A 25638-nucleotide genomic window follows, 5' to 3' on the forward strand; every position below is an offset into this window, starting at 1 on the left:
AACAACCCCCAGGTCTTTTCACTTTCCACTTCCCTGAGTGTAGTACCATACAGTTGATACGTTTCTCTTGGGTTATTGCTACCCATAGGCAGTACTTTGCATTTGTAAAGGTTAAACTTCAGTTGCCACTTCTCAGCCCATTTACCCAACTTATCAAGATCCAATTGGAGTAGCATACTGTCTTTACTGTTGTTATCAACCCTGCCAACCTTTTTTATCATCTGCAAAATTGGACATCAATCCTAATATACCTTCATCAATATCATTGATAAATATGCAAAACAACAATGGGATCAACACCAAACCCTGGGAAACTCCACTAATAACATTTGTCCTTGAAGAGCAGTGTCCAGTGATTACCACTCTCTGTCATCTGCCACTCAACCATCCCTTTATCCATTGTAGCAACTTACCCTTAATGCCATACCTCTCCAATTTGAAGAGCAGTCTTCCATGTGCAACAGTATCAAAAGCTTTTTGAAATCCAAGTACATGATATCAAAATTATTTTTGACATTCAGTTCCTTTGTGACCACATCATAGTATCCAATCATATTAGTCAGACAAGACCTCCCTGTAACAAACCCATACTGTGTTTTAACTATTCTTGCAGTCATGTACAGATGATCCTGCAATGCTTCTTTAACCAGTGACTCCATTATTTTCCCTGGAACACAAGTTAAACTAACAGGTCTATAGTCCCTTGTGTCACCTTTTGAACCCCTTTATGAATTGGTGATACATTTGCACACCTCCAGTCCATGGGGACCTCCCTTGAGTCCAAGGAATGTTTCATAATTATGGCTAAAGGTTTGCTTACTTCCTTTGCTGCCTCCTTTAATATAACTGGATAGTTCCCGACCACCCTACGTGCCTTCCTTATGTTTAACTCTAGCTTCAACAATTTCTCCTCCAATTTTCCCTCAGTTTTTACAAAATCACTTAGCTCCCTGTTAGAGTTTGACAAACTTCTGGTATTCTCCTCATTGAATAACTCCTCATGTGTGAATGTAGATCTAAAATACTAATTCAGTTTATCAGCTACCCGAGCATGATCATCAATAGTCAACCCATCTATGTTAAGTGGTCCAATCTGATTCACCCCTTTCCTTCTAGAGTTTACATAAGTAAAGAATGCTTTGTTGTTTTTCTTTGCATCCTTTGCCAAAGATTTCTCATAATCTGCCTTCGCCTGCCTGACCTTCTTTGTGACATGATTATAGACAAGCTTATATCTGCCATAGGCTTCTGTGTTACATGATAATTTATATGCATCCCATACATTTTTTTTTCTCTGCCACGAACCTCATTAATTCATCTGACATTCATTTAGGCCTGGACCTGGAACAGTATTTCTTAGTTTGAATGAAAAGCCTAATAGCCTCCAAGATTAAGTCCCTGAAGGCTTCCCATTTAGAATTTGCTGTTGGTAACATCATCGGTTGGTCCCACTGTATAGAATTTAAAAACTGTCTGATACCCTTTTATGAAAGCAAAACCCCTTCCCTTTTGCCTTGATGGTAGTTACATCTTTAAATAATTCCCATATCAGTACATTGTGATCACTGTAACCCAGTGGTTCCTTTATCTGCAAATTCTTAAAGCATGAATAATCACTGCTAATCAGATCAAGAGTATTATTCCCTCTGGTTGCCTCTCGAACATGCTGCTGCTGCTGTAGAAAACAGTCATCCAATAAATTCACAAAAGTTTTGCTAGTGTGCGAGTAACCAACTCACAAGTTCCAGTCAATATCTGGAAAGTTAAAATCCACCATAAGACATTCTGATTTTCTGGCCCACTCTATTTCTCTGCACAATTGCTCATTATACTCATCAGATTCATTAGGCCTATAACACACACCTACTCTCATTTTTCCTTTCCCAGTGCTTATATCACACCAAAAAGACTCAACATTGCATTGTCCACCAACATCAACTGGATGCACTTCCTTAGATTTTATGTATTTCTTAACTAGCATAACCCCTACTCCCTTCCTGTCTACCCATGGCGCAGGATAGCCTTAGATACTGATGCGCCATTAAACTTCCAACAACCAACCAACCTGTCTACCCTCTCTGTACACACTATTCTCCCCAAATTCCAATTTTGCACTATTTATATCTGTGTGACACTCCGTCTCTGATATCTCAAATATACTCTAGGTGTCAAGACATCAAAGGCCATATCTGCCTTTGATGTCTTGACTAGCACTTCAAGCTCATCAAATTTATTAACTATATTCCTAGCATTGGTTTATATGCAAGTATACATGCACCTGTTTCTACTCTTAGTTACCCAAACACAGCCCAGGTATTTATTTGTTCCACTCTGACTCCCAACAGTCCTAGAAACCTCCATCACTTTGCTTTCCATGCTGCTGCTTCTAATAGAAGCAGTGCAAGAATCACTTTTAACTCTGCCTGCGGCCACTTTTAACCTTTTAGTCTGTCTATCCCCTCCAAGCTATCAGTTTTCTGACCCAACTAACACTGCCTTTCAATAGCATCAGCAAATATTCTTGCACCCTTTCTATTTAAGTGTACCCCATTCCTGTAGAAGCAGTCTCTCCTGTCAACAAGCACAGACCAGCCTGAAAAAAATTCTACCCCTTGAGCCTTGCACAATCTCTCCAGGGCCAAATCAATTGACAAGGCTCTCATCATATACTCCCTCCAATCGTGTCTGGGCAGAATTGCAGACACTTTCACATTCAACCCTAACTTGCGACTTTTCTTCAATATTGACCTGTACTTGTGAAGTAAATCTGCAGATCTCTTACTCTTAATGTCATTAGTTCCAACGTATACAACAATATCACCTTTTGAGTCCTTAAAAGATGATATCTGTTCTACGTCATCAACTTTTGCCCTGGCAGACATACCCTGTCCTGTTCCACCTATCCTTCTTGCATAGTATGTTCCCCATCTCCCTGACAATAGAGTCACCAACAATAACTAGTTCCTGTGGGACCAGTGCATTCTGCCTTGGTGATTGCCTCTGTGTTGCCTGATGCACAGGAGTGAGCTCTGCCATTGAGTTGGACAGCAGAGAGCTTGATGGGCCCCTCATATTAATTTCTTCGAGGCCATTTATCCTACACCTCAAACTCTCATAGACGCCCATCAGAATGCTGAGTTGGCACCTAATTTCTTTACATTCTAGGCATCTAGCACAAAAAGACATCTTCCTTGGCTAGATCATGTCCTGTTTTAAAATGTTCAGCAAACAATTCACTTTTCGCAAATTTTTTGAGACTGTGACGCATTGGAGAATCACCCCCTTCATTTTCCCCAGAGTCACAGCACTCTCGCTAGTCTGTGATCTTTGCTTCGCAGCTCTAGTCTGGGTCATAATTTCCGTTTAAATACTGTTTAATTATATCGGATTTCATCTTTTAAGGGCACAAAAGGTGATATAGTTGTACACGTTGGCACTAATGATATTAAGAGTAGGAGACCAGCGGAATTACTTAACAAGTACAGGTCACTGATGAAAAAAAGCCGTGAATTAGGGTTGAATTTGAAAGTGTCTGCAATTCTGCCCAGACACGATAGGAGGGAGTATATGATGAGAGCCATGTCGATAAATTCGGCCCTGGAAAGATTGTGCAGGGCTCAAGGGGTAGAATTTTTTTCAGATTGGTCTGTACTTGTTAACAGGAGAGACTGCTTCTACAGGGATGGGATACACTTAAATAGAAAGGTTGCAAGAATGTTTGCTGATGCTATCGAGGCAGTGTTAGGTGGGTCAGAAAACTGCTAGATTGGGGGGATACAAGGAATAATAGATTAACAGTAGCCACTTTCACCTCTGCCAGTGGCTACTGTTAATAGATTAACAGTAGCCACTGGCAGAGGTGAAAGTGAATCTTGCACTACTTCTATTGGAATGAGCCGCAGCCTGGAAAATAAGATGCAGGATATTTCAGAGACTGCTGGGAATCATTGGGGTACAAGTAAACACATGGGTTGTGTTAGGGTAGCTAAGAAAAAGAACAGGTGCATATATACTTGCGTGTACACCAATGCTGGGAGTTTAGTAAATAAATTTGATGAATTTGAGATATTGCTCCAAACATCAAAGGCAGATATTGTTGGGATTTCAGAGACGTGGTGTCACACAGATATAAGGAATGCAGAACTGGAATTTGGGGAGTACAATGTCTACAGAAGGGATAGACAGGATAGGAAGGGAGGAGGGGTTATGCTATTAGTTAAGAAATACATAAAATCCAAGGAAGTGAACCCAGTCGACAATGCTGGACAGTGCAGTGTTGAGTCAGTTTGGTGTGATATAAGCATTGGGAGATCAAAATTGAGAGTAGGAGTGTGCTATAGGCCTAATGACTCTCATGAGTATAATAAGAAATTGTACAGGGAAATAGAGTGGGCCAGTAAATCAGAGAGTCTTATAATGCGGGATTTTAATTTCCCAGATATTGACTGGAATTTGGGGGCTGATCACTCACACACTAGCAAGGCTTTTGTGGATTTATTGGATGATTGTTTTCTACATCAGCATGTTCGGGAGGCAACTAGAGGGAGTAATACTCTTGATTTGATTATCAGTAGTGATTCTTCATGCATTAAGAATCTGCAGGTAAATGAACCACTAGGTGGCAGTGATCACAGTGTGTTGAAGTGGGATTTACTCAAAGAGGTAACTACCATTAGGTGTAAAGGGAAGGGTATTGCTTTCGTAAAGGCGACTATGATGGACTGAGACAGTATTTAAATTCTATACAGTGGGATCAACTGATGATGTTGCCAACAGCAAATTCAAAATGGGAAGCATTCAAAGAACTTATCTTGGAAGCTACTAGGCTTTACATACCAACTAAGAAATATTGTTCAAGGTTTAGGCCTAAATGGATGTCAGATGAACTAATGAGGCATATGGCAGAGAAGAAACAGGCATGGGATACACACAAATTAACATGTGACACAGAAGCCTATGATAGATACAAGTTGATCTGTAACCAAGTTACAAAGGAGGTTAGGCAGGCAAAGGCAGATTACGAGAAATCCTCGGCAAGGGATGCGAAGAAAAACAGCAATGAGTTCTTTACTTATGTAAACTCTAGAAGGAAGGGGATGAATCAGATTGGTACACTTGATATCGATGGGTCAACTGTTGATGATCCTGCTCAGGTAGCTAACAAACTAAATGAATATTTTGCATTGACATTCACACATGAAGAGTTATTCAGCGAGGGGAATGCCAGAGGTGTATTCAACTCTGGCAGTAAGCTAGAGAATCTTGTAATAACTGAGAGTAAAGTGGAGGAGAAATTCTTGAAGATAAACACAAGAAAGGCATCTGGGGTGGATGGGATCTATCCAGTTATATTAAAGGAGGCAGCAAAGGAAGTAAGCAAACCCTTAGCCATAATTATGAGAGCTTCCTTGGACTCAGGGGAAGTACCCATGGACTGGAGATGTGCAAATGTGACCCAAATTCACAAAGGAGGATCAAAGGCTGACACAAGTAATTATAGACCTGTAAGTTAACTTCTGTTCCCGGAAAATTAATCGAGGCACTGGTTAAAGAAGCACTGCAGGATCATCTAGACAAGACTTCAGTTATAGCTCGGACACAGCATGGTTTTAACGGGAAGTCTTGCCTGACCAATTTGATTGGATACTATGATGCAGTCACAAAAGAACTGGATGCAGGGAATAACCTTGATATTATATACTTGGATCTTAGAAAGGCTTTTGATACTGTTGCACATGGAAGACTGCTGCACAAATTGGAGCAGTGTGGCATTGGAGGCAAGTTGCTGCTATGGATAAAGGGGTGGTTGAGGGAGAGAAGACAGAGAGTGGTAATCAATGGACACTGCTCATTGTGGACTAATGTTATTAGTGGAGTCCCTCATGGTTCAGTATTGGGTCCTTTATTGTTTTCTGTATTTATAAATGATATTGAGGATGGTATATCAAGCTTAATGTCCAAGTTTGCAGACGATACGAAGGTTGGCAGGGTTGTCAAGGACACTACTGACACTATGCTGCTGCAACAGGATCTGGAAAGGTTGAGCAGATGGGCTGAGAGGTGGCAAATGAAGTTTAACATTGACAAATGTTAAACTTCATTTGCCACCCGTCTGCACTTGCAGCCCGTCTGCACTGCTCAGAGAACTTCAGATATGAAGTTCTCTGAGCAGTGCAGACGGGCTGCAAGAGTAGCTCATGGTGTATTGTCAATGATATATAGGAATTTTTCTAGCAGGAATAAAGAGGTGAATATTCCCTTGTATAAGGCAAGGCAATGGTCAGGCCACACCTAGAGTACTGTATACTGGCCTGGAGGCCTCATTTCAAGAAGGATGTATAGCTGCTGGAACAAGTACAGAGAAGGGCAACAAGATTAGTGAATGGAATAAAGGGGTGCTCTTACGAAGAAAGGCTTAAGTTTTGCGAATTACAGTGTCTGGAGACTAGGCACCAGCGAGGTGATCTGATAGAGGTGTACAAAGCCTTGAATGGTTTGAGCACGCTCAATGCTGATGGGATTCTTCCTCTTGCTAAGAATAATCACTTGAGTGGGCATAAATTCAAATTGAGGAAAGACAGATGTAGGATAGATGTGCGGAAATTTGCCTTTAGCCACCGGGTGGTTGGTAGGTGGAACAGACTTCCATCCCTTGTCGTGGAAGTTGATAGCCTAAATAAGTTTTAGGCTCAGCTGGACAGGTATTTCGAATGAACAGAGGGGTGAAGTGGAAGTGGTTATTTTTTATTTATTTATTTTACTTTATTTTTTTTTGGCTGATGCTGCATAAGCTTGCTTTCTTGCATCAAATGCCTCTACTAATGCTAATGCTAATTAACAATGAAATTTAATAAGTGTAATAAATATTTTTGATTAATTGATAATACTATACTAAGTTAACAGATTCCTAATATAGTGCTTCGTATTATGTTATACCTTATGCTATCAGTTCAAGATATATATGTTATGCTAATTCTTATCAATTACAATATGGCGGCTAGTTCGACAATATTGGCACGAACACCTAAAGTTGTAACTTCCAAAAATCACTAGTTAAATTCAAAATAAGAAGCTAACAAATGATACTAAACCTATTTAATATCTTTGTAAAACACAATGTAGTATATTTATTAATGAAGAATATGGTAAACTATCTAAAATACTTATCCCTTTACAGCAGCCAAAAATCCTTAAAGCCAACTATTGCCAAAAATTGCCAAAGTTTGCAGCTGAATGGCATCACTGGACCATCAATACCTGGAAAAAAAGTTGATTTTTCCAAGGAATCACTTTCTATGTTATACCGTAAAGATGATAGATGGAATGTGTGGTACCAAATTATGCAGAGGAATCACTCTGATATCCTGGTCCAACAGAAAGTGGCAAGTAGCAGCAGTGTTTTGGTATGGGAGATCTTTTCCTGATAATATTTTGGAGCCCTCATATCCTGAGGCCACACCCTGAATACTAAAAACTACCTATCCACTGTGGACCATCAGATACTACACCTCTTTGTGATGAATATCTTCCAGAATGGCAAAGGCGCATTCCATCAGGATAACACTCCATGCCATGTTGTTGGTATTGTTGAAGAGCATAAAAGTAATTTCCCGGTTCATCGGAAAATAAAAGTAACTTCCTTCCTTGACTGCCAAATTCAGCAGTTATGAATTCCATACAACATCTCTTGTATTACATGAATCAATAGACCAATGTCTGGATCTTCCACCATGGGCTATTACAGATCTATGGGATGCAATCCTGGAAACATGGCACAATGTACCTCCTGCAATATTTAGAGTCCATGCCAAGCCTGTGTGGCAGTGGTAGTGGCAGCAAGAGGAGGACATATCCACTATTAGGTAGATAGTCATAATGTTGTGGCTGGACAGTGTAGTTAGAATTAGAATACACAAAATAAGAATGCACCCACCATATGGCAAGCCAAAGTACGAATAAAAAATATAAACCAGTACATAACTATAGGAAGAAGAAAGGGGAAGAAAAAATAAACCAAAATAGGGGTTGCAGAAGGAATGCATCCTTAAATAATTTAGAAAAAATTTAAATTAATAAATTTATAAGAAATGCCAATTACTACAAATTTAGCAGAACCCCCCCCCACCCCTTGATAGACAAGGTCTGAATTGCATTGAAATATCATTATGAATAGAAACAAAAACCAACTTGGTTTTTGTTTCTATTCATAATGAATTCAAAACAACTTGGTGAACCATTGGTGAAACAAAAATAAATAAAATCTTGCTAGAAGCCACAAGGCTAACAAATGCCAGATTTGAATAATGTTGGCCATTAAGAAGTGAAAAATTATACCATAACACCTCAGAACACATACAAAGCAACAAGCAAACCAATGACAATGCCTACAGGTTAAACAAGAATATAAAAAGAAAGCCAACATTATTCAAAACTGGCATGTTTATTGGTGTCTGTCGGATTGTTATTGTACAGATTTTTTCATTACTCACTAGAAAAGAGTAAATCTTAGTCATTCTGTTTATATCCAGACTTTTCTAGTCGTCACTATTCATACTTCTACTAAATAATGCATTACTTTACCTCACAGTCTGCAAATCCCACAACCATGTTTCCGGAAAGTTGGTACGTATTTCTGAGACATCATTTCCACTGATACTTGCAGCAAATGGAAGAAAAGTTCCTGTTTGTGATCCTGGAGTGATAACTAATGCTTCAGCTAAAATATGCCAGAAAAAATTTAAATAATTATATAAGAGTTCTAAAAAAGGGACAGGACGATCATTAATTTTAGTTTGTATAATTTGTATAAATTGTTAAAAAACAGAAATAAAATGGCTTATAGCAGCCTTCCACCCACATGCCAACACTTACATAATCTTTTATGAACAGACTTTGGAATACTTCCTACCATGTAGCAGACTACAGTTGACAATATCAATACACATTATTTATGTTGGTATTATTCGAGAGCATAAAAGTAACTTCCAGGTTCTTCCGACATAAAAGTATCTTCCTTCTTTGGTTGCCTAGGGATTGCTTGTGCTACCAACCAGTTACTGCATAGGTTTCGTATTTTTTAAGATACTAAAACAATCAACTTTGCTATTAGCAAAGTCTAATTTTCTTTTGGATTTTTGTTACGGAGTTTGTTTGTATGGTCTGTGTGTGTTGCTCATTTTGCTCAAAAGTTATTGTTTTAGAAAAGTGATTAGAAGAGTGAAAAAAATTATATAAATAGACTTTATACATTTATAAAAATGACCACGAAAAAATTTCGTTCAGGCAGCATTATAAGCTTTTGCAGTAAAAGAAAATCAATATTTTTGATCACTTGGATTTAAAAAAAAAAAAAAAAAAACTATTCCTATTAATATTTTAAAGCTGACGGACTACAAAAATAGCTTCAACATGGTCTGTGCTTCTTAACAGGAGATATTGTTTCTACAGGGATGGAATACACTTAAATAGTAAGGGTGGAAGAATATTTGATGATGCTATCGAGGCAGTGTTTGGTGGGTCCGAACACTGCTAGCTTGGGGGAGGGGATACACAGACCAATAGATTAACAGTAGCCACAGGCAAGAGGTGAAAGTGGTTCTTGCACTGCTTCTATTGGAATGAGCAGAAGCCTGAAAAGTGAGGTCTTTGGAATTTAAAGGACTGCTGGAAGTCATCACGGAACAAGTAAATAACTAGGGTTGTGTTAGGGTAACTAAGAGTAGGAATAGGTGCATATATGTGCATATATACATATATACAATTTATTTACTATTCTAGGAGAATAGTAAATAAATTGATGAATTTGAGGTACTGGTGAAGACATCAAAAGCAGATGTTGTTTTGATATCAGAGACATGGTGTCGCATAGAGATAAGGAATGCAGAACTGGAATTTGGGGAGTACAAGATGTACAAAAATGATAGATAGGATAGAAAGGGAGACGGTGTCATGCCATTAGTTAAGACACACAAAATCTAAACAAGTGCATCCAGTTGATATAGGTGGATAGGGCAGTGTTGAGTCAGTTTGGTGTGACATCAGCACTGGGAAAGCAAAGTTGAGACTAGAAGTGTGTTGTAGGCCTAATGACTCCAATGAGTACAACAAATAATTCTACAGAGAAATAGAATGGGCCAGTAAATCAGATTGTCTTATAATGGGGATCCTAACATCCCAGATATAGACTGGAAATTGTGGGTTGATAACTACAACACTAACAAGACTTTTGTGGATTTATTGAATGACTGTTTTCTACAGCAGCATGCTTGAGAAGCGACCAGAGAGAGTAATACTCTTGATTAGATTATCAGCAGTGATTATTCATGCATTAAGAATCTGCAGATAAAGGAATCACTAGGTAGCAGTGACCACAGTGTACTGATGTGGGATTTACTCAAAGATATAACTATCATCAGGGGTAAATGGAAGGATTTTTGCTTTCATAAAGGTGACTGCAACGGTCTGAGACAGTTTTTAAATTCTATACAGTGGGACCAACTGATGATGTTACCAACAGCAAATTCTAAATGGGAAGCCTTCAGGGACTTAATCTTGGAAGCTATTAGCCTTTTCATTCAAACTAAGAAATACCGTTCAAGTTTCAGGCCTAAAGTGGGTGGCAGAGATGAAAAATGTATGGGATGCATATAAATTATCAGGAGACACAGATACCTATAGTAGATAGAAGGCAGTCTGTAATCGTGACAAAAGAGGTTAGGCAAGCAAAGGCAGATTATGAGAAATTTTTGGCTAAGGATACAAAGAAAAACAGTAAAGACTTCTTTACTTATGTAAATTCTAGAAAGAAGGGGATGAATCATATTGGTCCACTTGATATTGATGGTTTGATTGTTGATGAATCTGGATTTATGAGGATTTATTCAGGGAAGGGAATGCCAGAAGTTTATCAAACTCTGGCAAGGAGCTAAATGATTTTTGTAATAACTGAGAGCGAGAAGAAATTGCTGAAGTTAAACATAAGGAATGCACCTGGGGCAGATGGGATCTATCCAGTTATATCCAGATTATGAGAAATCTTTGGCAAAGGATGCAAAAAAAAAAAAAAAAACAACAAAAAGTTCTTTACTTATGTAAACTCTAGAAGGAAAGGGATGAATCAGATTGGACCACTAAACATAGCTGGGTTGACTACTGATGATTATTCTCAGGTAGCTGATAAACTGAATGAGTATTTTGAATCTACATTCACACGTGAGGAGTTATTCAATGAAGGGAATGCCAGAAGTTTATCAAATTTTAACAGGGAGCTAAGCGATTTTGTATTAAATGAGAGCAAAGTGGAGGAGAAATTGTTGAAGTTAAACATAAGGAAGGCACCTGGGGTGGACGGGATCTATCCAGTTATACTAAAGGAGGCAGCAAATGAAGCAGGCTCTTTAGCCATGATTTGCATATCTCCAGTCTGAGGGGACCTTCTACGGACTGGAGATGTGCAAATTTTTCTCCAATTCACAAAGGGGAATTGAAAGGTTACACGAGTAATTACAGACCTGTTAGTTTAACTTCTGTTCCAGGGAAATTAATGGAGACATTGGTTAAAGAAGCACTGCAGAATTATCTAGACAAAACTGCAGGTATAGTTCAGACACAGCATAGGTTTGTTAAGGGGAAGCCTTGTCTGACCAATCTGATTGGATACTATGATATGGTCACAAAGGAACTGGATGCAAAAAATAATTTTGATATCATATACTTAGTTTTTTAGGAAAGTTTTGTTACTATTGCACACAGAAGGTAACTGAACATGTTGGAACAGTTTGGCATTAAGGGCAAGTTCAACAGACACTGCTCTTCACGGACTAATGTTATTAGTGGAGTTCCCCAGGGGGTCTGTACTGGGCCCAATGTTGTTCTCTGTATTTATCAATGATATTGATGAAGGTATATCAGGCTTAATGTCCAAGTTTGCAGATGATACAAAGGTAGGTAGGGTTGTTAATGATGGTAAGCTACTGCAACAGGATCTAGAAAGGTTGGGCAGATGCGACGAGAGGCGTGAACTGAAGTTTAACATTGACAAATGCAAAATACTGCATACAGGTAGCAGTAACCCCAGAGTAACATACCAACTGTGTGGTACTACACTCAGGGAAGTGGAGAATGAAAAAAACCTGGGGTTAATTGTGCAGCCAGATATGAAGTTTTCTGAGCAGTGCAGACTGTGTGCCAGAGTAGCTCATGGGGTCTTGTCAACGATATAATCCCCTTGTGAAAGGTAATGGTCAGGTCACATGTTGAGTACTGCATATAGGTCTGGAGGACTCATTTTAGGAAAGATATTGAACTACTAGAACGAGTACAGAGAAGGGCAACGAGATTAGTGAGTGGAACAGAAGGTTGCAATTACCAAGATAGGCTTAACTTGTACAAATTGCAGCATCTGGAAACTAGGCACCTGTGAGGTGATCTGATTGAGGTGTATAAGGCCTTGAATGGTTTCAGCAAGTTCAATGATGATGGGATTCACCCTCTTGCTCAGTTTCCACAGTGGCAGCATAAATTTAAATTGAGGAAAGACAGTTGTAAAATAGATGTTCAAAAATTTGCCTTTAGCCAGTGGGTGGTTGATTGTTGGAACAAACTTCCATCTGTCGTTGTGGAAATTGACAGCCAACATAAATTCAAGGCTGAACGAAACAAACCTCAGGGGCTCACATCTGGTGAGTATGGGCTTGGGGATGCTGAGTTGGATATCATCAGTCTTCTCTTTCTTGGTGATTTCCTTCTACTTCTGAAATGGCATAGGGTAACTCAGAAATTTTTTTTTTGGCTGGTGCAGCAAAAACCTCAGGCTTCTTTGCACCATCTGGGTAATAAAAATAATAATAACTTTTGGAGTGAATTGATGGATGAAACAGAAGGTGTTTTTTTTTGCCTGATGCTAAATAAGCTTGCTTTCTTGCATTGTATGCCTCTACTAATGCTAATGTAAGTAACTAAAACTGCCTATACTACAAGCATTTTAAGATGTGGTGGAATTTTCATGCCATACCAACACTCATATTACAGAATTTCATGCCACTTCTGAGTGTTAAAGTTTTCATTTCACTCTGAGATGTCTTCCTCTTTAGCACTGCCAACTATACAGATCTGGCCTTTTATAATTAAGATTATAAAATCAATTGAGTAAACATTATTTTGGAAAGTTGGCAAATTATGGAAGAAGACAAGCTTATACAGCATTAGCAAAAAAAAATAATAATCAATAAAAAAAAAAAAAAAACCCACCACTTCCCATGTTCATCCCCTCTAACAGCATGCCTAGTTCTAACTTGAATTTATTCAAACTACCCATGATAGAGTGTCTGGAGACTAGACACCTGCGAGGTGATCTGATTGAGGTGTATAAAGCCTCGAATGGTTTGAGCATGCTCAAAGCTGATGGGATTCTTCCTCTTGCTTAGAATAATCACCTGAGAGGACATAAATTCAAATTGAGGAAAGACAGATGTAGGATAGATGTCCGGAGGTTTGCCTTTAGCCAGCGGGTAGTTAGTTGGTGGAACAGACTTCCACTGTTTGTTGTGGAAGTTGATAGCCTAAATAAATTTAAGGCTGAGCTGCACAGGTATTTTGATACAAATGGAGGGGTGAAATGGGAGCAGTTTTTTTTTTTTGGCTGATGCTGCATAAGCTTGCTTTCTTGCATCATATGCCTCTACTAATGCTAAACATGTGGAAGACAAATCCTGCAACCACTCTTACTCAATTTGATTTTATGTCTCCTCAGGTACACAGTCTGAGCAAATAGAAGGATTTCCATTGGCACTGAGCTTATTAAATCCATTCAGAGCATCAATAATGTAATCAGATCTCTTCAGCGTCTGGAGACCAGATGCCTGGTCTCCAGACGCTGTAATTTTCAAAAATTAAGCCTTTTCTTTTCCTGATAAGAGCATTCTTTTGTTTCCCTCACTAATCTTGTTGCACTTTTTCGTACCTACTCCAACTGATATACATCCTTTTGCAAATGAGGCTTCCACACCTAGTAGTAGTAGAGGCATGTGATACAAGAAAGCGAGAGTATCAGCTTGTGTACTGACAACAAAAAAAAAAAATAAAATAAAATAATTTCACACATCCACTTCTAAAAGTTTGTCCAGTTCCTCCTTGAATTTATTTAAGCTATCAACTTCCACAACAATCGATGGAAGTTTCTTCCAGCAATCAACTACCCACTGGCTAAAGGCAAATTTCCACACATCTATTCTACAACTGTCTTTCTTCAATTTGAATTATTATTATTAGCCATATGGTGCAAGGAATCCTGAGGCTTATGCTACACCAGCCAAAAAAAAATTCCCACATCACCTGAGAGAGAGAGAATTAGAAAGGAATCACCAAAAAAGAGAAGAATATATGCCACTGCAATTTGCAGAACTTCTTGGTAAGAGGGCATCTTCGTTCCCCTCACCAATCTTGTTGCCATTTTCTGTACAAGCTCATTCTAATAGAAGAAGTGCAAAAATCATTTTCACCTCTACCTGCATGCCCCCTCAGGTTCGTAATCTGCACAAGCAGAAGAATCCCATCAGAATTCAGTGTGCTCAATGCATTCAAAGCCTTATACACCTCAATCATATTACCTCGCACGTGCCTAGTCTACAGCCACTGCAATTTGCAGAACTTAAGCCTTTCTTGGTAAGAGGACATCTTTGTTCCCCTCACCAATCTTGTTGCCATTTTCTGTACAAGTTCATTCTAATAGAAGAAGTGCAAAAATCACTTTCACCTCTACCTGCATGCCCCCTCAGGTTTGTAGTCTGCGCAAGCAGAAGAATCCCATCAGAATTCAGTGTGCTCGACGCATTCAAAGCCTTATACACCTCATTCGTATCACCTCGCACGTGCCTAGTCTACAGCCACTGCAATTTGCAGAACGTAAGCCTTTCTTGGTAAGAGGACATCGTTGTTCCCCTCGCCAATTTTGTTGCCATTCTCTGTACAAGCTCATTCTAATAAAAGCAGTGCAAAAATCACTTTCACCTCTACCTGCAGCATCTTTAAACCTTTTAGTCTGTGAATCCCCCCAAGCTAGCAGTTTTCCGACCTACCTAACACTGCCTCGGTAGCATCAGCAAACACTGTTGAACTCCTTCTATTTAAGTGTATCCCCTCCCTGTAGAAGCAGTCTCTCCTGTTAACAAGCACAGACCATGCTGAGAAAAATTCTACCCCATGAGCCTTACACAATCTCTCCAGAGTCGAACTGATTGACAAGGCTCTTATCATGTAAAACTTGAATGACGTATTCAAAATGTACCTTACCATTTCCTTATACAATGGGATAACCACCTTCTTATCTCTGCTATCAAAATTCCTGTATATCATTGATAAAACGCCCTAGGGGTAGACCATAAAAGAACTTCATCAGGGAGTTGCTGGATGAAGCAGAACTTCCAAACTTTGAGGAGCTAAAACAAATGGCACCAGAGAGACAAAGATAGTGACAGCTCATCAGAGGAACTGACCAATCACAAGACTGAATTACTGATGGTGATGATGATATCTAATTGCACAATTAATTCAGATCATTTTCATTCTCCATTACCATGAGTGTGATGCCACACAGTTGTTACATTAATCTGGGATTACTGCTACCCATATGAATTCCTTGCATTTATCAATTTAAACTTCACTGGCTACTTCTTAGCCTATCTACCTAATTTATCTAAATCTTGTTGTGGTAACATACCCTGATTACTGTCATTAACCACCCCACTAACCCTCATATATCTGAAAACTTATACATTAGGACTGATATGACTTTTATCAATATCAATAATAATTATTGAAAACAACAACAGGCCCAGCACCAAACTCTTGGGTACTCCACTAACAACATTATTCCAAGAAGGGCAGTGATCATTGATAACAACTCTCCATCTTCTCCCCCTCAACCATCTCTTTATCCACAGCAGCAACTTGCCTTAATGCCATACTTACTTTAACAATTTATACAGCAGCCTTTTATGTGCAGCAGTAATCGAAATCTTTTCTGAAATATAAATATATAATGAAATAATTATTTTTTGCATCCAGTTCCTTTGTCATTGTGCCATCGTATCCAATCAGATTGGTCAGACAATACTGCCCTTAACATTATTATTTCTCAAATATATCTTATGCCGTAATACTGTTTAAAATTTAGTGGTTAAATAAGCAGCACATTTTGCAATAACAGGCAAACTTATTATTATCCCAAGTTAAACAGTGTTCAAGAAAACAATTTATGGAATACCATTTCAAAAGATTTCACCACCACCACATTCTCCTTCTCCTCCTTTTTGTGCAGGTTTGCAAATGTTAACCAAACTGATGAGAACTCTATTGTTTGACCTTGGGGTTCTAAGGTATATACTGGTATTGCCTTGTTGTATTGCCTTCTCTAGCAAAAGAGATTATTTGAGGCTATCAGCTTTCTGTTAAAAAAATTCATTAGGTTTCAAAACAACTTTCCAAAATTCTGATATTGGCAAAATGATGTAAGGAAGCAATCATTTATAAATTCAGCCTAAAAGAGAGGTTATCATTGTTAAACTCCTGCCTCCCTTCCTGTATCATTCCAGTAATTTCCAAATCCTTCTTTAAACAACTTAGTATTAGTAACAGAATTAGAAAAATTATGCATGAAAGCAAGCCAAAAAAAAAAAAAAAATTAAAGAAGGGAAACTTGCCATAAAGAAATAAAATAAATCAAATTTAAATTAAATTTAAAAAATTAAATAAAGTAACCATTGTCACTTTCCCACTGTAAACTTGCCTATTTCATTTAAGTATTTATCCAATTCCTTCCTAAATTTATACCCATTTCCAACCCCCACAAGAACAGGTAGGAGTTCGTTCCCAATAGTCAATCACCTTTTGACCGAATGAAAAGTTTTGGATATTCAGTCTACAATTATCTGCTCTCAATTTAAATTTAGGCCACCTTGCATTTGTCACATGACTAAGTATAAAAATTTCTTTGGCATTCAGTTTACTCACACATTTTTAAGGTCTTAAATACCTCAATCAGGTCACCCAGCAGAAACTTGGTTTCCAAATGCTAGCTTAAAAACCCAAATCCCTTTTTCTAAGAATACCCCTTTGTGCCCTTAACAAATCTTGTTGCTTTTCTTTGTACCCTTTCCAACAGGTTCATATCTTTCCTAAAATGGAATTTAGGAAAGATATGGACTTGCTTTGATTCTAGTCCTGAATGTATTATTATTATTATTATTATTATTATTATTAGCCTTATGGTGCAAGGAAGCCTGAGGCTTTTTCTGCACTAGCCAAAGCCAAAAAAAATTTCAGTTACCCCAGACAGAGACAGAGAGAGAAGTAGAAGGGAATCACCAAGAAAGAGAAGAATGATGATATCCAGCTTAGGACCCTGGGTGTGCCAGGCCCATACTCACCAGATGTGAGCCCCTATTCAAGATGTGCCCTAACCATTGTTTTATATAATGGAATAATCACCTCTTTATCTCTACTGGAAAAGTTCCTCTATATCATCGACAAATGTGCTGTCATAACGGCCTGCTTACACTATCCGGAAAACAGAAAACTTCATATCAGATTGTATAATTAGTCTCATTATCTACAATCTTGAGTTAGGTGGATCCAAGTGGTACAATTCTCCAAATTTTCTGCTACCCAAATGCAAGACCTTGTATTTTCTAGTATTAAACTTCAGCTGCCATTTTTCAGCTGGTCCAAATACAAATTTGCCAAATCTTGTTGAAGCAGTACCAAATTAATGTATGCCACTTCAACAAGAAGTAGCATACAATAATCAGGAATGCTGCTATCCTGTCTATCTTTGTATAATCAGAAAACTTAGATTTTAAACTGGAAATACCTTTATCAACACCATTAATGTATATTAGAAATAAGGAGACATTAACTGAATCCTGTGGTCCCTACACATTTATCCATTAAGAGCTGTGGCCATTTATTACTACTCTCTATTTTATCCCTTACACACAGCAGTAGCATGCCCTTAAGGCCACATTATTCTAATTTATACAATTGTTCATGTGAGTCTGTATCTAAAGTGCTACTGAAATCTAAGTATATGAGGTCAGAGTTATTCCTTCTATTCAGTTCTTTACTGAGAATCTCATAATAGCTAATAGATTAGTCGTACATGCTATAATTGTGTACCGTTCCTGATGATCCTGTATTTCATCCTTAATTAAGTAAGAACTCCACAGTCTCCCCCCCCCCCCCCCACACACACACTCCCAGGTACAGTAGTCAAACTGACAGGTCTGCAGTTGCTCATTTCACCCTTTTTAGCCACCTTTGTGTATAGGAGATTTGCACATCTCTAATCTATAGGGACTTCACCTGAATCTAAGGATACTCTCATTATAACATCTAAAAGATTTTCTAACATCTGCTGCTTCCTTCAGCATGACTATGATTCTATCGGCTCCTGGGCCCTTGTTCACTTTCAGTTGTAAAAACTTTGCTTCTGGTCCATTCTCAGATATAATAAAATCATTCAACTCCAAATTAGTTTTAGATAGACAACTGATATTTTCAACTTCAAAAACTTCCTTACATGTGAATATGGATACAAAATTACTTATTCAGTTTATAAACAAACAGTTCATGATTATCAATACTGTTACCATTACAGATATCAAAAAGACCAATATGGATGACTCCTTTCCTATCATTACCAATATAACTGAAGAATATACTTTGCTACCATTTACTTTTAGCAGTCATAGCTAAGGGCTTCTCATTGTCTGCCCTAGGATTATAGACTAATTTATATTTACTGTAAGATTCAGAGGATGATAAATTATAATAATCCTATGCATCTTTCTTCTCTACCACTCTTCATACATTAAGAATCTGCAGATAAAAGAATCACTAGGTGGTTCTCGTATCTGCACTACAGTGTATTGATGTGAGATTTACTTAAAGATGTAACTACTATCAAAGGTAAGAGTTAAGGGTTTTTGCTTTTGTAAAGAAGACTACAGTGGTCTCAAACAGTTTTATTCTGTGTATAGTGGGACCAACTAATGATGATCCCATGAACAAATTCTAAATGGGAAGCATTCAGGGAAATAATCATGGAAGCTACTAGGCCATTCATACCAAATGAGAGAGAGAGAGAGAGAGAGAGAGAGAGAGAGAGAGAGAGAGAGAGAGATTTAAATACACACACACCAGTAAATAGTAGTAGTAGTAGTAGTAGTAGTAGTGGCATGTGATGCAAGAACGCAAATGTATGAGCTTATGCAGGATCAGCCAAAAAAATCACACCATTCCCTCCAAATGCCTGTCCAGTTCCTCCTTAAATTTATTCAACCTATCAACTTCCACAACGACAGATGGAAGTTTGTTCCAGCAATTAACCACCCGCTGGCTAAAGGCAAATTTCCGCACATCCGTTCTACATCTGTCTTTTCTTAATTTGAATTTATGCCCCCTTAGGTTCGTAATCTGAACAAGTGGAAGGATTCCATCAGAATTCAGCGTGCTGAACCCATTCAAGGCCTTATACACCTCAGATCACCGTGCAGATGCCTAGTCTCCAGCCACTGCAATTTGCATAACTTAAGCCTCTCTTGATAAGAGGATCCCTTCATTCCCCTCACTAATCTTGTTGCCCTTCTCTGTACACGCTCAAGTAAATCTACATCCTTCCTAAAATGAGGCCTCCAGACCTGTACGCAGTACTCAAGGCGTGGCCTGACCATTGCCTTATACAGAGGGATAATCACCTCCTTTTCCCTGCTAGCAAAATTCCTATATATCATTGACCAAACCTCATGACCTGCCCTGGCAGCCTGTCTGCATTGCTCAGAAAACTTCATATCTGCCTGCACAATTACTTCCAGGTCTTTTTCAAGACCTGGGAGTAATTTCAATGAAATATCTACATTTCACTTCACATCATCCCCTTAGTACCAAAAAAGCCGTCCTACACAACCAAATCTACAACACTATCAAATTCAGCTCTTCACAAAACGATCTACACAATGAACTTCAATACCTTACTGATAAATTCATAGCCAGGAGCTATCCCCCTCAATTTTTTGCTATTCATCCAACACACAATATCCACCGTTAAAAACAGTATTAATAACCCCACCAGACACAGTCACAAGACAAATACTCGCATAGTTCTCCCTTACCATAGTGAACTCGCAGCACAATTCCGACGTACATTCAAAGATACTGACATCTCCCTCACCTTCTCCACTTACAATAAACTAGGTTCCCTATTTAATTCTTATAAAGATACACACAAATATCCCATCAATGATCTCAATAATATAATATATCTCATAAAATGCCAACCAAACTGCAACACCTGTTACATCGGCAGCACTACCACCAAATTCGGTTCCTCCACAACTTCCAATACCCGCGCATACTACCACTTGAACAGTTTCAAGACAAGTCAATCCTGCACTGAGTTAACAACCCATGCTGAAACCCACAACCTCCCCCCCCTTGTTGACTCTGCCATCACTATTATTAAACTTAGATCGAGCTACAGAATTCTTCAATATGAAGCCCTCACCATCGAATGGCACCGACACCATTCCGATCTCAACATTATTGACGCTAAACTTCCCTTCAACCATTCACCGGCTTGGAACCTCTCGCAGCTAAAGTTCCCACATGTCAAAAAGAGCATCATGGGAGTTTAGATAAACTTTAAATACAACACGTGCTCACTTCTCTTGCATTTGCCAACTGATGACGGTTTACTCAACGAAAATCCCTCGTAATGACTATTGGCACCATCGGTCTTCTCTCTTTTTTTCATTTACGTCTTTTAACCTCTTTACGACAACCAAGGATTGGAGATCTGCATTTCTACTTCCTTGCGCTCATTTTAAAATCTGTTTAAAATATTTTCACCCCCCATTCCCTGCCTTAGTTCTTTTTAATGCTTCTTCCAACCTAAATTTAGCCACCATCTACCAAAAAATTTATTGCAGATTTATACAAGGTGAGTACCGTTTTCTAAGCATTTGCTATTCATTTTTTTAGTCATATTTTTGTTTGGTACTTTCACAGAATAAATCCTTATTCAAAATTAAACTTGCAGTATTTCAACTTTCCTTAAACATACAACTAATTTTTTCTTAGCGCTGATTGAATTTCGAAATTACGTATTTTGTAATTGAATGTCTTCCTTAATTATATTGTATAGGAAATTAAATTCTTCTTTATTCATCTGTAAATACATCTTAAAACAATTTTCATCTTCTTCTAAGTCCTGCAGTAAATGATGGAATTCGCCCTTTTCTGTTCTTTTCCAGTTTATGTTGTATATCCATTGCGTACCCTTATGTTTTCTAGGCTATAAGAAAGGCACATGCATTTTCTAAATCTCCTTCGAAATCTGAAGAAGAGGATGGACTGTAGCAATTCATTTCACTTCAGCATTCCTCAGTAAATAACACATATACAACATTACAATAGGGTTGCCAGATGTACCCCATTTCGGTGTATAATACCTCTTTTTTGGAATTATAATAAATTTCCAAAATAACCCTTCTTTAAATTTGAAATGGGGTATTTGAAAAAAAAGCAGAAATCATAAAACACCCTGTTTAGATGATTATTTAGGAAGAAATAATTAATTATTGATAAAGTTGTTGTTGAAATGCACCCTTAAAGACTCAAAAAACGACATTCTATCCTGTTTACAAAGAGGGTTATAGAATATTTATATTATGCTTACTTTGTAACCTTTTACATTCTACTTGACTTTTTTTTATTTCATTGTAATGTTTTAAGGCTCAGACAACAAACTCTTTTTTATTTAAAATTCCCAATATCAATATCGATTTGCTGTTGAAGAATATGTTCTGTTGAAATCATTCCATAAAAATACTGAGACAAAATACCTCAAAAATACCACAGATATTTGATAAAAATTTTTAAATGCATACAAAGTACATAATACAGAAAAAATTATTAATTTTGCTTTTGCTTTGCATCACTCAAATGCAATGAGTGAACGAGTATTTAGCTTAACGTTTAACGCATGGAAAAAGGATAGAAATAAATTATACCTAAACAATGCTGAAGGAGAACTGTTAGTGAAACCAATCATATTATGTCATGCAAAGAATTTTACGCATATGTACTAAAAAATGAAAAACTATTAAAGAAAATTTGCTCAAATAAAAAGTACTGCTATGTAAATATTTTCTTTTTGATAAAATAAATCAGGTTTACTGAATATGTATTGTAAACAATTATGTAAAACATTTGATGTTAATATTTATTTTAATGTTAATATTAATATTAATGTTAATATTAATGTTAATATTAATGTTGCATTCCACGAACTTGTAAAAATCAAAAAAATATAAAAATAAAATATTTGTTATTAAAATTGTTTGTGTTTTTCAGATATAATGTGAGTACCCCAAAACAAAGAATGAATACCCCAAACATAAGCATGAATGCACCAAGATCAAATTTTTAATCTGGTTACTCTATGTTACAGTGATGCTTCTTCTACAACTGACTTCACAGTTTACACTAAGCAGTGACATGATGAGAATCCCATGATGTGATAATAGTGTGTTTCTGCCTCAGTTCCAATCTCAATGGACATCATTGACATTAGAACTGAGACCACGTATATTTATGAAATGAACAAGGAAGTGTTTGAGAGATATTCAGTAGTAAGAAAAAGTGGGGAGGATACCTATGAAGTAATGAAATTTTTGGATATGGTATACACATGGCAGGAATATACCCAGCTTCTTCACATAACGTGGCCTCAACAATGCCCCTGCATACTCATTACTAGGACTCCCTCCAGTCACTATCTGGAAGAGTAGAGGCAGAGAGATTATACACTAGCTGGAAGCCTCCTAGATAATTACACAGGTTTGGTCTAATGGACTATCTATCAGCCAGCCTGCAAACATCATTTTTTAACTGTACCCTCGAAAATGTAAGGAAGATTGGATCTCACCATGATGTCCATCATAACCTCAAAAGACAGCAATCATACTGCATAATGGAAGGCATCAGGAAGTTGCTGGATTCTTGCTCTGAAGACTAAACATGGTTTCCACCACTTCAGGCCTCCAATAAGCAAAGTGATGATATTGCACCAGTTTGTCAGAATCATCTACCAATTAGTATTGCCTGATAACACAGAGGGGTGGCATTCCTCTGTGTGGTGTGGGCACCATACCTCGACCACTGATTATGTAGGTTAGCACCTGGGTGATCATCTCCAGTTTGCTAGGTGCCATATTTCAGGACTTGCATATGGAGTTTATATCCAGAGTTATTAACAGTCCCACTATCATGAAGGTGCAAGCAGAGGATCTGGCTGTCACAGACTAACTGGACTTTGCTAAAATTAGATCCACTTGACTGTCACCTGAATATCTGTTCCATTAGTGTTTTGGACTCCCAAGTAGCAAGCTAAGCTGTGCTCCCAAGTTAAGCTGTGCTTAACATACCTAGGCACCTCCGTAGCCAGGTGGGCAGGAGCAGCAGTGTGTAGCACATGCTTCTTGATTAGACCAGGGTTCGAGCCTGTGACCACGAAATACGGAAAGGTCAGGGAATGACCACTGCATATCCCTGGAGCAATATGGCCTTAGTTGCTAATGCTCCTAAAAACCAAATAACGAACAAACAAACAAGCTTAACATACTTGTGAGAATGTCTGTGATAGTCTCGAAGACTTGCTGAAGTTGAACGTAACAAAAACACCTGGGGTGGATGGGATTTATCCAATTATATTAAGGGAGGCATGCAAACCATTAGGAGGTAAGCAAACCCTTAGCTGTAATTATGAGAGCATCTTTGATTTTAGAGGAGGTCTTCGCGGACTAGAGATGTGTGAATGTATCCCCAATTCACAAAGAGGGATGAAAGGGTGACATGAGTAATTAGACTTGTTAGCTTAATTTCTATTACAAGAAAAGAATAGAGCCAATGTTTAAAAAAAGTAATGCAAGACCATCTACACAGAAGAAGTGCAGTTATACTTCAATGAGAGCATGGGTTTATTAAAGGGGAGATCTTTTCTGACCAGTATGACTGGATACTATGATAGAGTGACAAAGGAACTGAATACAAAAAATAATAATGATATCATATACTGGATTTTAGGAAAGCTTTTGATACTGTTCCACTTAAAACACTGTTGTCTTTTATGTGCAAGGGTATCAAACTGCTGTAGTGTGGCATTAAGGGAAAGGTACTGCTGTACATAGAGGGATAGTTGAGTGAAAGAAGACAGAGAATGGTTATCAACTGACACTGCTTTTCATGAAGTAAAGTTATTTATGGAGTTACACAGATTTCGTTTCTGGGATCATTGTTGTTTTCTATATTTATCAATGATATTGATGAGGGTATATCAGGCTAAATGTCTAAGTTTACAGATGATACAAAGGTTGGCAGGGTGGCTTATGACAGTAATGAAGATATGCTGCTGCTGCAACAAGATCTAGAAAAATTAGGCACATGGGTTGAGAAATGAAAATTGAAGTTTAACATGGAATTTGCAGAACTTGGCGAAGGTAAAGAAAGCCTGCACGAGAAGCACGCAAAAGTTCTATGAAATTTACCGGTAAAAGTACTTTGCCGTAACGGCATTTGTATTGTTGCTCGCTCAGTAAACGTACAGTGGGTGTTAACAGTCAGGAGTAGAAAGTGAATCCCATTGGAGATTGAAACCCTCCCGAAGTGGAGGGGGTAACCTGACCTTTTTTCTTTAGAATCACTGGTGGACTAGTGGATAAATTGTTTATTAAGAAAAAAAAAAAGGCAAAGGAAAAGGAAGCCCACACAAGAAGCAAGGCAAACTTCGAAAAAGTTTACCGGTGAAACTACATTACGAACATTTTTTACGATACCAGAACTTCCAATATGACTCTGTTTGTGATTCAGTTAGTTAATTCAATTAGTGATTCTAAAGAAAAAAGGTCATGTTACTCCCCCCTCCACTTCGGGAGGGTTTCAAGCTCCCGTGGGATTCAACTTCTACTACTGACTGATAACACCCACTGTACATTTACTGAGCGAGCAACAATACAAATGCCGTTACGGCAAAGTACTTTTACAAGTAAATTTCATCGAACTTTTGCATGCTTCTCGTGCAGGCTTTTTTACCTTAGCCCAGAACTTAAGTTCTGATAATTGGGACATCTGGACTAGGCACCTGCAAGGTGATCTGATTGAGGTGTATAAGGATTTGAATGGTTTGAGCAAGCTCAGTGCTGATGAGATTCTTCTGCTTGCTCAGATTATGCACTTGAAAGGGCATAATTCAAATTGCACAAAGACAGTTACAGAATAGATGTGCAGAGGTTTGCCTTTAGCCAGAGAGCGGTTGATTGCTGGAACAAACTTAAATATGTCACTGTGGCAGTTGATAGCTCAAGGAAGAACTGGACAAACATTTGGAGCAGATGGACAGGTGAATGGGAAGTGGCAGTTTTTTTTTTTTTTTTTTTTGGCTGCTGCTGTATAAGCTTGCTTCCTTGCATCATATGCCACTGCTAATGCTAACACTGACAAACGCAAGGTACTATATATGATAGCAGTAATCCCAGCAGTAAACCTACCAAATGTGTGGTACTACACCAGGGTAGTGGAAAATGAAAA

General features: G+C 38.0%; 1 protein-coding gene across 1 annotated transcript in view; it reads right to left on the minus strand.

The window, feature by feature from the left end:
• LOC150083283 (pregnancy zone protein-like) overlaps nt 1-25638 on the minus strand; it is a 374597-nt gene that overhangs the window by 220274 nt on the left and 128685 nt on the right. Inside the window, exon 11 of the mRNA XM_090378461.1 lies at nt 8581-8716. Coding sequence (XP_090234587.1) covers nt 8581-8716 — 136 coding nt within the window. The remainder of the gene's footprint in view (nt 1-8580; nt 8717-25638) is intronic.

The sequence above is a fragment of the Mastigoproctus giganteus genome, chromosome 7 (genome assembly GCF_048544385.1).
Source record: "Mastigoproctus giganteus isolate SK-2022 chromosome 7, ASM4854438v1, whole genome shotgun sequence".
NCBI classification, from domain to species: Eukaryota; Metazoa; Arthropoda; class Arachnida; order Uropygi; family Thelyphonidae; genus Mastigoproctus; species Mastigoproctus giganteus.